This window comes from Strix aluco, chromosome 1 (genome assembly GCF_031877795.1).
Source record: "Strix aluco isolate bStrAlu1 chromosome 1, bStrAlu1.hap1, whole genome shotgun sequence".
NCBI lineage: Eukaryota > Metazoa > Chordata > Aves > Strigiformes > Strigidae > Strix > Strix aluco.
Window position 1 is genome coordinate 150904636 of NC_133931.1, and position 14020 is coordinate 150918655.

A 14020-nucleotide genomic window follows, 5' to 3' on the forward strand; every position below is an offset into this window, starting at 1 on the left:
CAACTTTGCTTTAGCTTACAACAAAAAAAGAGGAAGGAGATTTAATTCTAGCCAAAGAAGAAGGAAAAATAAAAAAAGTGATCCAGACTGGAAATTCCATTAGTTTGGCATCAGCAGCCTGCCAGGCTCTGGAATGGGTCTTGGCTGGGGGTGAAGAAAATTAAGAACATAAGCTGTTTACCAGAGTGTTAGTGGATAGGGTATACTGGGATTTTTGAGGAAAAGGGGGTGAGGAGTTGATTTCTTTGAGTTCTCTCTAGTTGTTCTGAAATTCAGTGAAGCAACTGATGTACTGCTGCTTGGGAAATACCTGCTTAGAAGATGGACACTGGTAAAAAATAGAAGGAAGGTTGGGCTAAAGGTTTGGGTGAGGTAGGAGAGGCTGCCAGGTTGTATACTCCTTGAAGAATCAGTCAGCCTCATGGTTGAGTAAGGCTCTAAATGTTGACTCTTACAGGGTATTTCTTTCAAATGCAGTGGCTCAACAATCCACCTCTCCTGTGCCATTAAAATGTGCCTGTGATACCACAACAGCAATCACTGGCTCCTGCCTTACAACACTATTCAGCAGTAGATATCAAAGCATTTCACAAAGTTATATGATAGTTATTACCATTATTATATACAGAAGGAAATTGAAGCATAGAGAGTAGCAGGTAAGAGGCAGGGTTGGAAATAAAGCACAACAATTAGACTCAATGGGCTACTTGATCTCAAGTGTGATATTGTGGTGTAAAGGATTGGGCTATGTTCCTACGGCCCAAGTAAGTAGGAAAACTTGAAGGTGAGGGATGTTAAGTGACTCTTCTCCAGAAAAAAGGGAAGAGATAGCTCAGCAGTTCTTGTAAGCGTAGCTATTTCTAAAGGTTGCATATTTCAAAGCTATTCTATTTGGAATTTATGAAGGCATCCATAAAACAGCAACTTCGTAGGAAGATAGAATAGTAAATGAAAAATATGTAAACTGACAACATAATATTTTGTGGAGTTCATCCTCCTGCCCTCCCCTCCCCCACACTTCAACATGATCCATTCAGACAGATTTGGAGTTACAGAAGAAGTAATTTTCTAGCTGACATTCTTTGCTTAGCATTTGCATTTCAAAATTTTTTGTCACTGTTGCTATCCGAAAGAGAATACAGAAACAGAATCTCAGGAGTGCTTTTGTTTATAAAACACACAGGATTTGTATCATTGTTAAGATGGCTTGTAGTAATTAAAATGTGGCTGTGTTTCATAATATAGTGACACTACAACGTCAGGCTCTGGTACAGTGTGACAGCAGCTGAGCAGATGGGTATTAAAGCAGGTTCTTGTGCACGCACACACACACGCACACTGTTGTTGTAAGATACAAATTTGTAGTCTTTATTTAGGCTCTTTTAGGCTCTGCATTTGTTAGGAAGTGAAGACAGTGACTTGGAACCAACAGTTATGCAGCTTTTAAAATTAAGCAATTTCTTCTCCAAAGCAACAACAACAAAAAAAGGATTTTTATGTTCTTGCATCGACGTTAAAATGTTCTGGTGAACAAACCCAGCGTGGGCATGCTGCACTGCAGCTACTATCTAGTAGTATTAGTTGCACTGATTGTAGGATCTCGCAACATCTTTATTTGTTCCCAAGGATCCTCAAGCACATATGATGCAGGTAGCATTATATAAAGACAAGGTAATGAAAGCAATATTGTTTTATTATGTGCAGTGAAACACCTACCCTTTATCATTTGGAATGAGTAAGTTTGAGTAAACAAAGTTGTTCTAAACTCATAGTTAGTTATTGCAAACCACAGAAACACTAGAGGTTTGTCTTTGCAGTCCCTATGTTTGCAGAATTAGGACCTCAGTTAGACAAGAATTCTGAATCAAAGCTAAATTGTTGGAAAGGTGGGTCAAGAAAGAAATTATTACAGCTAAGGAGAAATTACGAACTTCTGGAAGAATTGGGTTTTATTGAAAGTCTCATAGACTTGTGGGTAGCCTTGAAGCTCTAATTTGCAGAAGATATTAGTGGTGAATCACACAGAAGCTTGTGAGGTCAGCACTGAAACAGATGGTGAAATCTGAGGGGCAAATGAAAGAGCAGAGAAAACAGCTTTGCAGTTATTTGTGGGAGTGAACTCAAATTACAGGTGGAGATTATGCTTCAGTATATACAAAAATCATGAAACTTGTACCCTGAAATGCAGATGTTTTTGGTGTCAGGTACTGTGCTGGTACAAAGACATGTGGTGAGGAAGAGTGCCATATCTAGGGGAACTGTTGGGCAAAATACAGGTATAGTTCTCCTTGCAAAAAGCACTTGAACTTTTAAATAAGTTAATGTATAAGCACCCGCATTTCATTTCGCCTGTCTTACCAGTTCAGTGAATTCATTTAAGGTTGATTTAGAGGAAGGCTGACTATGTCACATCTACATTATCTGGAATCTCTTTTTAAAGTCTGCTGCCCACAGTTTACCAACTAATGATTCTACTTAATTTGTGTTTTGCTGCAAGCTAAGCACTGTAAGCACTGCCATAGAATTAAAGGAAAATTTTAATAAGAATAATACATTGACCAACCAAATTTTTTTCTGTTTCAAGTGTTTCCTGTGTACATCCATGGAAGAGTAAAAGGATTTGAAAGCTACATTTCTAGAGAAATTTGTGTAGTTTCTGTTACACAGAGAAATGCAGAAATTTCAAGAAACTGCTAAGCATGTCACTGTTGCCCAATTGAATTCTGCTTGCTCAGATGCTATGATTGCAAGAAGATACACCATTCAGAGGAAACTTGGCAGTGGAAGCTTTGGAAGTGTATATCTGGTTTCTGACAGGAAAGCAAAACAAGGAGAAGAATTGTGAGTAAACCCTTCACGTGCTTTAAATAAAAATATTTCTTGCATTGTAGATGTTTTCTTTGTATTTGTGTCTCATCTTTCAGTTTGGTGTTATGTTGCAGCCTTAACTGTTTAACTTTAGTGAGGGTGTAAGATAGGAGCAGACTGTATGCTGACTCAGCATTCTAACTGAATCTGGTTTTGCTTAAAATAGATCATCTGGTATTAGAGCACCTCATTGTGCTTTTATCTAAGTCCTTTTTAATTTCCTTGTGCAAGACAGAGTGGAGGTAGAAAATCTCAGACCCTCATCTCCATAGTCATGTACACCTCTGAAGCTTTGTAACAAATAATAAACCAATAAGAACATATGTAATTTATGTATTCCCTAGTATCATACCTTAGACAAGTTGCTAATGTAAAATACATGCTGTGGAAAACACCCTTGTATTTACTCAGAACAGAGGTAAATTCTATCATTGTCCTGACAAGAAGCAGGGAAAAGGTATATGCCAGGTTTCACAGATTTGCTCTTCTTTGTAACAAAATTGTTTGTTAAAGGCTTAAAGCTTTATAATTTATAAGCTATCATTTCATAATTATGTCAATATATATGTGTATATAATATAATTGTATAGTTTATTTTTGAGGTCTTTGTGTTTTATAGATAAACTGTGTTCTGGAAGTTCTTTCTTCAGAACACTTACTAAAGTGCTGGGCATTTGCCTTCCATCCCATGCTTATCTACCTTCATGAACACGGTCTTTTTGCTTTTAAAAATGTGGAAAAAGAGGATCCTTAATCTAATCAGGTCCAGCTGCTGCAGTACCTAGCTCTATAATGCTTCATTCAGTTACACATACCCATTAAAGCATTGAAACGGAGCATGAAAACGTCAGAATTTCTGAATGTATTTCAATGGACTTCTCTCTTCATTGCTGATGATTTCTTATTTATTTACTGTAGGTAAGGTTTTTTTATAACACTTAATCAGATGCTTTCAGGAATCGATTCTGTGTCATTGTAAGGACTCAGATTGTTGGAGAAGGCTCAAAAGAAACTGTACTGTAGTGATGTCCTGTTTTTTTATAATTGAGTTGTCTAAATGAAACCTGAGACAGAAGTTGCAGAAATTCCAATAAACACCTTTGCATTTGCTGTATACCTAACTGACAGGACATTTTTTAAAAAAATTACTAGCAAGTCTTGATTTTCTTTTATTTATTTTTTTTACCTGCCTGAATTTGGACAGGTCTCATCAGTTTGTTTGATAAACCCTTTAGGATTCTGAAGCCACAAAGACAAAATAACATTTTCAGAGTGTTGACGTTTCTGTATGTGTGTTGGGTGCCTGCATTACTGGCTGGAATTCCTGTTGTGTAGAGCTGTGTTTATTGATTTGATACTTACACCAAAAGAAATTTAAATGTGAATAATTTTGGTTTTATTCAATAAAATTTGTGAGGCTTTTTGTTTAAAGTCTGAAGCATCAATGCGCTTTTCAGCCAGAAATACATTCTTCCTTTAAATATAGGGGTCTCTTGGTCCTTATTGATGGACACATTAATGAGTAATTACATGATAAAAGAGCTTTTTCTGATTAATTTGTGCCTCACTTTTGCTATTTATGAAAATGCATTCTTGGCAATATTGCTTGAATAAATGTGCAGCCAAGACATAATTCTTTCACTTGTTTTCCTTCTACATCAGTTTACAGCTTCTCAGCTCCTTGGATTAGGGCTAGAGGCTACTAAGCTCTTAGCTTTTTTTCAGCAGGCTTTTGGATCTCTCTTAGCCTTAGCTATGATTTTCTATAAAAATGTTCTTTAATGAAAACTTTCATTAAATACAATAGAAAATATTTTTCTTTTTCTGCTAAAATAATTTATCTTGCAAGTAGGGTGACAGGAACTACCTGAGCTTGTAAGACCCATAATGATCTCATTCTTAGAATATTAACAGTATAGTGAAATGTATGTCTTCAGACATTTGCTGCTATAGCACAAGCTGCCAAACCTCAAAACCAAGGAATGTGTGCTTTGCCTTTAAGTAGTTATTATCTATTTTTTTCCTGAAGAATTTTTCTTTGAGAACTTTAACTCTGAGTGACCGTGTTTTGGACAAACATTCACTGCCTGCAGCATTTCATGCCTGTGTTTTGTTAGGGCTGGGGCTGAGCGTGTCCTCTGCCACCCTCAGGACAGAGGCTGTGTATCAAATGGCATATTCTTTTTTTGTTTTGTCAGTCTCTTTTTGTGACTACAACAATATTTAACAAACCAAGGTGTTAGTGTAATACTGTAGTTCATACTTTCATCACTAGAGGGTACTTGTGTATCACGGTTATTCATTCCTTCTGAGCCTCAAATGTACATTGAAGAGCGGGTTCCCCCAACTTCTATCACTTTTATGCTAATAGATGACAAAAGTACTGGCCCAGGTGAACATGAAAGCTTAGGTAGCATAATGAGATAGAGTGTAGACACTTCTCTTTAAAAATACTGGTTTCTTAAGGCGGTAAAATATGTTAGAAGTCACATTCTCAACACTGCTTTCAAATCAGAAAATAATCTCTTATGGAAATGTACTGGTTACTGCTTCTGTTATATTTCCCATTGGGAAGTATATATATACTTCTGAATGAAAAATTAGGTGGTTATGTTTCTTACCCTTTAAAAAGAGTAATCTTAATGTAGCTCTGAAAGCACTTTGGCAGAAAAAAAAAGGAATTGAGATATTCAGGTCCCAAATGACTTCAGCAGAATTAGAAATCTATTTTTATTGTTTCAGAGATGGTCTAGAACTTGCTGAGGCAAATGTCGTATACAGCATGAACTTAGCCACAGATAGTTTCCTGAAAACTGCTATTGTCTAAAGCACTGTGAAAGAGCATAGGAATAAATCATAAGAATACAAATTCCCAAGAAGAGCAGCATCTTAAATATTGGTACAGAAGCTGTTCGGGGATTTCTTTTTCAATTTTCCATTAGTGCAATGTCTACAGAATGAGTTAATGCAGAGACTAACAATGGTTATCATGTAATTTCATGTATGCTCAGCAAAGCTTTTGCATGATTTTAGGAATAGTTTTGGGGCATGCCTTGTACTTCATTGCCCTTCAGGCATCTCGGCTGTGGTGAGCAAGGTGTTATGCACAGGGTTGCTTCAGCTGGGAGGGAGAGAGGGTTGATAATTTGGGGCATGCCTCAAGTTAACAGACATATTTCACATAAAACTCTCCACGTAGAGCTGCTCAGGCCAGCAATGCCTGCCTCTCTTAAAAGTACCTGCCAGCTTCATGCTGATCTCCAGTTCTGTGTACAGATGGGATTGGGATTGCTGAATTTCCGAGATCATGCTAGATCAGAGACATCCAGTGTGATATGGTTGAGTTGCATATTCTATAGGATTATGAAGTACAAGTATAGTAGCATATGGTAGATCTGTTACTACAAGTCCCTCTTAAGTGCTGCATTGTATGACACATTCCTTGCCTGTTGCTTTAACTTCCTAATTTGTATTTTTTGTAAATTGTATTTTCAGGTAATTTTTTATTTTCATGGTGCTGTGTGATTTCTATAATCTTGCCTTCTTTTTTATTAGATGACTCTGAAAACCTTTTTCATTTTAATTTTGCATTCTACCCTGTCTCAACTAGAAAATTATGTACTGCTGTAAACAGCTGTAGTTACAGACATAGCTGAACACCTGGATATCAAAGCCAGGAAAATCCCTAGTCGTAAAACACATCTTCTTGTGTTGATGAACTCTGTTTTCCTTTAGAAAATAATAGTTGCAAGTCATTGCATATTATTAAATATGCTTTCATAGGTTTTCCTCATGTTTAAGTTTACTGAGCGATAGCTTCTCTGCTTGTATTGCTTGTGTTTTATGTTCTTCCGAGGTATGTTATCTACAGTGGAGAAGGAGAAGACCAAACCAGTGATTAGTATTCTGGAGTGAGATAGTGCCACCATGAGGTTATTTCAGACTGGCTGTTAGATTTAAGGATCACACCTCAGTCTGAGATATCTGCTTTGTGCAGACATGTGATGAATAACTTTTCTGAGTTTCATAATAATTTCCTAAAAAGAAAAGTGCAAGTTCTTGATTTTAGATTTATGACTAGGCAACGTGACTTTTGTCTTCCATGTTTATGTAGAATGTTATGCCATCCGCTGTACATCTTCTACAAGAGGTTTTGATCCTGTTGGATGATTCTCACCGAGTATGACAGAGGGTTAAACATCTCACAGATAGAAGTTCCTGCAACTTACATGAAAACAGACAGCAGAGAACAAAATGAATGCCCACATAAAGAGAAAGGCCAGAACCTGGGAGACTCTTCACTATGAAAGAAGTTTCTCATGTACTAGACAATCCACACAGGACAGAGATCATCAGTTTCCCACAGTTTTGGAAGAAGCTATGGTCAGAATTTATATCATCTTAGACCCTAAAGTCAATTAAACACAAGAGACATATTCACAGAATCACAAAATCATTCAGGTTGGAAAAGACCCTTGGGATCATCGAGTCCAACCATCAGCCTGACTCTACAAGGTTCTCCCCTACACCATATCCCCCAACATCTCATCCAAACGACCCTTAAACACATCCAGGGATGGTGACTCCACCCCCTCCCTGGGCAGCCTGTTCCACTGCCTGACCACTCTTTCTGTGAAAAATTTTTTCCTAATGTCCAGTCTAAACCTCCCCTGTTGGAGTTTGAAGCCATTCCCTCTTGTACTGTACACAATTACCTGTGAGAAGAGACCAGGACCAACCTCTCTACAATCTCCTTTCAGGTAGCTGTAGAGAGTGATGAGGTCTCCCTTTAGCCTTCTCTTCCTCAAACTGAACAGTCCCAGCTCCTTCAATCACTCCTCATAGGATTTGTTCTCCAGGCCCTTCACCAGCTTCGTTACCCTCCTCTGCGCTTGCTCCAGCACCTCGATATCTCTCTCGTATTGAGGTGCCCAAAACTGGACACAATACTCCAGGTGTGGCCTCACCAGTGCAGAGTACAGGGGGACTATCACCTCCCTGCTTCTGCTGGTCACACTATTTCTAATACAAGCCAGGATGCCGTTGGCTTTCTTGGCCACCTGGGCACACTGCCGGCTCATGTTCAGCTGCTTGTCAGTTAGGACCCCCAGATCCTTCTCTTCCAGACAGCTCTCCAGCCACACCTCCCCAAGCATGTAGCGATGCATGGGGTTGTTGTGGCCCAAGTTCAGGATGAAATATTTGTATGAAATAAATAATAATAATAACAATAATAGAATTAAAAATAATAAATATTTATATGAAAGCAAGCTTCTTAATTCCAGTTTACACAGGATGGCATGATTGGTGTATTATTTAATATTGTCCCTCTTAGATATTTGTAAATCATCTTATTTTGAGCCAGGTACTGTACATTCACTAAAACTGAGATTGAACGGCTTAATGTTGATACTGCCATTTGATTCCAGTGGTCTTTAAAATGAGCTCTGGCAAATCTTTATTTCAAATTGCAAACTGATTCAGCTAATATGTAACTGGAGTCCAAATAAGGATTGGGTGCCCCTGCAAATATTGGCTGTGGTTTTTAATCTTTTCCAGAGTCTGAACTGAATTTAGGCATGATAGATGAGGATGTGCATCACTAGTTGCCCATTAGCAGAGTTTCATAAAAGTTTTAGAGGCTCTGGGTTTGGCTCTTTTAAGAAGAAAAAATGGTAGTTTTAATTTGTGTAAAAACTACTTATATGCTTTTGTTCATTTTTCTCTTCTGTAAAATTGCACCAGTAATGAAGTTGGACCTAAGTGTCATTTTTTTTTCTTTACATTTGTATAATTTAATGCTACTAGCAAAGGATAAACAGTGCTACTCAGTAACTTTTCTAGACCTATGTATGCCCACTATGCAATACTGTCTATTAAGGATGACTCTTTGCATGCGTTTAGCACCTTTTACATTCTGGGACCTGAAAGCACTTTTCAGAGCTGTGAAGTAATTTTGTCCAGTTTGCAAATGGACAATAAACAGGGAAGTTAACAGTTTACCTGTGTTCATGTAGGGAGGCTGTGGAAGATAACTGGGCCAATGCTTAAGAAATCCTTCCTTGATATCTTAATCTTACTAAATATTAGCAGAACCTTTAGTTACACTGTAGATGTAACTAATCTGCATCTAGAGCCTAAAATCATGGGGGTCAGTTCTACAGTTTGGAAATAAGCTGTTCTGCACGTGGCAGGAAGGAAGCCTAGTTTCCTGTAGACTTGTATCCTCTGTTCCTTTAACCTACCACAAAAAGCCCTACGTTTTCACCATGCACGTTATGACGGCATTCTTTTTTTCTAGAATGTCCCCTGTTTTCTTTTACTTCCTCTAACTGTAGCTCCAGCTTCTCCCTTCCCTCTTGTATCCCTCCAATATTTGTATTTTCCTTCTGTATTCCCTAATTAGTGGTCGCAAGAGAGACAGGTCAAGCCGTGGTTGTTCCTGAGCACACGCACAGGTGAAATGAATCGTATACATATATACACTGGCCATTTGGCAGCTCAAACAATGTGTAACTTTCAAGATCCAGGGGCCACTAAGGCTTGCACTTCCTACTTAGATTAAGTAAGGTTATCTTAAGATCTGTGAAATTGCCCTTCTGACAGATTTGGTTGAAACTGGACAGTAACTCCTGAAGTTGAGTAGCAATTGACATTTTTTTCTTTGGTAGACAAGGCTACTAAACTTAGAACAATTGGAAAAGTTTGGAAATGCTGATGGGACAATTACACTATGACTTCTTCTGCAACTTTCCAGTGTACTTGGTATTTAATATCTACCTTCCCTTCTTTGCTAACATACAGTATGTAAATGCTTTGAAGCTTATTGATAGGGCATTCAAGTCACACCCATGTGTGAATACAATGCCAATTTTGTTGGCAGAGTATCAGCAGCTCAGTAGTTATCAAGTCAGTACTGTTATAAAACTACCATCTCAATGATCTGCTCAAATGCAATCTCTAATGACAAAGAGAAGGAAGGCATTCCAATATTGTGTCTAGGAAATGGTTTATATGAATTTTTGTAAATAAAGTGTCAGTATAGCTTTTAATTTACTGGTATATTCAGAGAAAATTTACTTAAATTTAGAAATCACCTTCAAAATGCAGGATGTCTGCAGTTGTGTGTGGTTTTGGTTTTTTTTAGATTCTTGACTCACATATGGTTTTGCAGAAGTCCTATCTCAATTTTTGAGAAGTTTGCTTTTGTTTCTGGACATCATGGACCTAGACCTACCCAAAATATTTAGATAACTTGGTTTGTATAAAGAACATAGCAGGATTGTACCAGCATTTTTACAGCAAACAGTAATATCCCTGCAGTTGCTTCTATCCCAGTCCCCTTGAGTAGATTATCAGTTAATTATAACAGGTAATTATGGTTAAAGACAAAGTCTTTTATAGCAGAGATTTATGTTCAGCAGTAGTCTTGAAGGACAGTGCTATCACTTATAGTAATGAATGTCCTAATCAATTGTGCCAAGGGAAGCTCTGGGTTAAGTTTCACTAATTCATAGCCATGCATGGGCAAGCAGATGAAGTACACAGTAGGCAGTAGGGACTTCTAGTTCATAAATATTCACAAGGTACTTATGTGTCCTCGTGGTGGAAAGCACACGCTGAGAAGCGCCAAACTCCCTGGACTGCTCCTGTGTGTGGTAATTGTGGGGTGTCAGCTCAACTTCTGCGTCTGACTTGCATTATACCATTAATCCAGACTCATGCTATGATTCCTTGGAAACAGTGCACTTAGCTGAATAATTTATCACGTGACTTTCAATTATTTATGACTTCTTATAACAAATGAAATAAAATCTAAAGGCGGAAGAGTTTTGTAACTTACGAATATCCAAGCGACAATCAGCAGATTGCTGTGTTGTCAAATCCCTGTGTTTGCTGCCTGATTGCTTCTCTGAAGGTACTCCAAGGGAATGGTCATTTGATACTAAATTGATTAAAACAGTAACAAATTACTCCCTGCCAGTTGTCGTGTGCATGTTCCCCTAATTGTGCTGATTTCCTTTTTTCTTCTCCCTCATTTAATAACAAAAACTAGAAATTAAAACTAGATTCCATCAGGTCATTTTAGATTTGGGAACAGATATTCATGATCTCCTTGGAAACTGAACAAAGGTGCATTTCCTATGGGATCTTCCTGATTGCTGTTTATTTTTAAATAAGCTCTGCTCAGCAAACCCTCTTTTGCTTGCTTCAGTCAAGTGTGCCTCTGCTTCTTCACATATGGCTCAGGCTACTGTGTATCAGCTGAACTGCTGTTGCTACTAAGGTGTACAGTCATTCTTGCCCCAAATAAGAGACAATAAGAACACTGGCAGAGAGCTCTTGCTGATTTTGCTAGAGCAGTTTGAGAAGTTATCCTTCGTGAGCTTTCCACTGGAGTGGCTGAGCATGGCACTCATATTCTGGGAACAATGCTACAGGAGTCAAGACCCAGCTAAGTTTTGAAGTCCTGTCTGAAACCTCTAACAGTGGCTGATGTGCTTGAGCCTTGGTTAAAGAGTACACCTGCAAATGGAAGTTGCTAGAGGGTGAAACTAAATGTTTTGTTTCAGTTTTGTAGGCAGTTGCACCCATGGCCACCATTGTTTCAGATCATTTCTAGTGCAGGCCAATACCGGTTCAAAGACTAGTTTGATAACCCTGGACTCATTCAAAGCAGTTCTCACTGGAGACTATGTGGGAAGGTGCTTTAGTCCCTACCTTCTGCATCCCTGTTGGTGTCCAGTTTTTCCTGCAGCCCAGTGTGGCACTATAGGGCTCCTCTTGCCTTTCGTTAAGGACCTCCAGACCTCCCTTGCAGTGGGACTGTGACAGTGCTGAAGTACAACACAGGTACGGAAGGCAGGAGCTACCCTTAGAGCCTGCTCCAGCTCTGCGTTCCCCTCTCCAGTAAAGCTACACTTTTACACAGCTACCCCAAAGCTATGGGAACAGACACACATGTGCATCTTTGCAGAGGGATGCTCTACTAAAATTGGCAGAACAACAGAACTGATCACTACAACACACAGGAATCCAAGAAGTGGACCATCTCGCACTGGAACAATTTATTTAGAGCTCAGTGTAAGAAACTTTGGGAAGTCCTTGTGCTGGATAAGTCTCTAGCGGGGGCTGCAGGATAGCTTGGCATTGCAGCACAGATGTGAGATTTTACACCGCCTGTGCTGGTGACAGATTTGGCAATTTAAAGCTACAGCCATGCTGCAGGCCTTTGCACAAGCAATTTCTGTGTTAAAATTTCTAGTTTCCTCATTTTCCAAAAGTACAAGACTGATATTATGTGGCTTCTTTGAAGTCACAGGGTGAGTACTCAGAACATGTCCAGACCCTTCATTCAGCTTCTGTAACACAGGTGCCTGTGAAAATCCTCTGCAGCAACATTGGATACAACTTTTACATCTGCTCAGTCATCATTATGAGCTTTGGTGGTATTGTTATTGGTTTTTCTTTTTTTCACCCCTCTCCTTTTAGTATACCTTTCTTTGATTAAGTAGCCTACTTTTTGATTTTCAGTGGGATTTGTCCACTTGACTGGGGTTCATTCTAACTAGGTCTTTTTTATGTGAGTGGGAGGCAGAGTTCCTTAAAGAAAATATTACTTGGGTTTACTCTAAATCTCATCCCCCACAGAGCTGAGGCTCCCGGGAACACAGTGCTGCAGCACCTGCCATGTTCTGATCTTGTGTGTGGACAGTGAGTGGTGCTGATGGTTGACCTCATTGTTTTTCAAATTGTTTACCAGTAGCATTTTCAGCATTGAGCAGAGAATTGTGCTTAAGGCATTGTTGGTGAATTACTGGTTCTTTGAGGTGCATGGCAGAGACAGAATTTAATGATTTTGTAATTAAGCAAATGCCTTGAGATCACTTGTGTCTCATTCATTGTGTTGAAACCGATGTTTAGTTTTTATGCATTTGTAAGCTTGCTTTAGTAAGAAAATGGAGAAGTACGCCATTATTATTTTAGGTTGAACTGTGACTGCCTGCCTCAAAGATACAGTATGTTTTTGCAATATTTGAATATGCTTGTCTACTGTATCTCGTTGCAGTTTACCCTTGTTGGCAAGGTGTTTTCTCAAGTCTGCATCAAGGATGTTGTCATTTCTTCCACGCAGATCGGGCCTCCAGCTCTTTGTTGCACTCAGTACATTGTAATGAGAAAACTACTGCAGTGAGTGGAATAAACTCTGGGTTTGCTGGACACTCAGCGTATTTTTCCTTCTTTTTTTTCTGGTTTGTTTTTTTATTTTTTATTTTTGGTTGTGCTTCTGTGACACATTAGTAAAAGTAATTCCTAGTTCACTTTTTCTCTTACATGCATGGCGTGCCCTTCATGTCTTCTGAAATAACTTTTCAGTGTTGCTGGGTAGTTGCTTCATTTTTGAATTGCACATGTTTCACTGATTTCTAAGACCACAGTATCATACTCAGGAGGACTAGAAAGTATTAAGATTTGTATCTAACAACAGATGCTATACACAATTAATTTCCTCAGCATTGCTTGACTCCCTTTACCTTTGACTGTAGACTATTTAGTAATATGCTTTTGTAAAGCTATAAACTGTGCTTTTATGTCTTTCTCTCCTCCCCTGCTTTTTCTTTTTTTCTTTTGTATCATAGATAATTCAATGCATATCAGAAATAAACATTGAAGGAGATGCCTGCTGGAAATAAACATGTAGGAAGAGTGAGTTTCCTCATTAAAGTAGCAGCAATTAGTATTTAAACTACTTATGGGAACTCAGTTCCACTGAAGGGACAATATTGTTGGCATAAATATACTTGCAACATTGAAAGGAACATTATTCTGCTTACAAATATATTTATATTCAGGAAAAAAATAAATTTTACGTTAGGAAATGTTTTAGTTGAGTTTCTATGGAATGCATGCTTATAGTGATTATTGGTGTGTCTGGTTCCCTTTCACAACTCCTGTCCTTCAAAATTGTCTGTTTTCCGTAAATTGATACATATAGACCAGGTGATATGAGGATCTTTCTTCAAAATTTCTAATTAAAACTAATTTCAAAATACAGACTAATTCCTATACAAGGAAAATTCTTTTTTGACAGATGGTGCAGCCCAAGACTGCAACTTGAAGAAACGTAACATGGCATTTATGAGATGCTTAA

General features: G+C 38.3%; 1 protein-coding gene across 2 annotated transcripts in view; it reads left to right on the plus strand.

Annotated features, from left to right (window-relative positions):
- The window catches only part of NEK11 (NIMA related kinase 11), a 123173-nt gene that overhangs the window by 1197 nt on the left and 107956 nt on the right, over positions 1 to 14020 (plus strand). For both annotated transcript variants that reach the window (XM_074840014.1, XM_074840024.1), the window contains exon 3: positions 2585 to 2841. In XM_074840014.1, the coding sequence (XP_074696115.1) occupies positions 2672 to 2841 (170 nt within the window). In that variant the 5' untranslated portion in view covers positions 2585 to 2671. The remainder of the gene's footprint in view (positions 1 to 2584; positions 2842 to 14020) is intronic.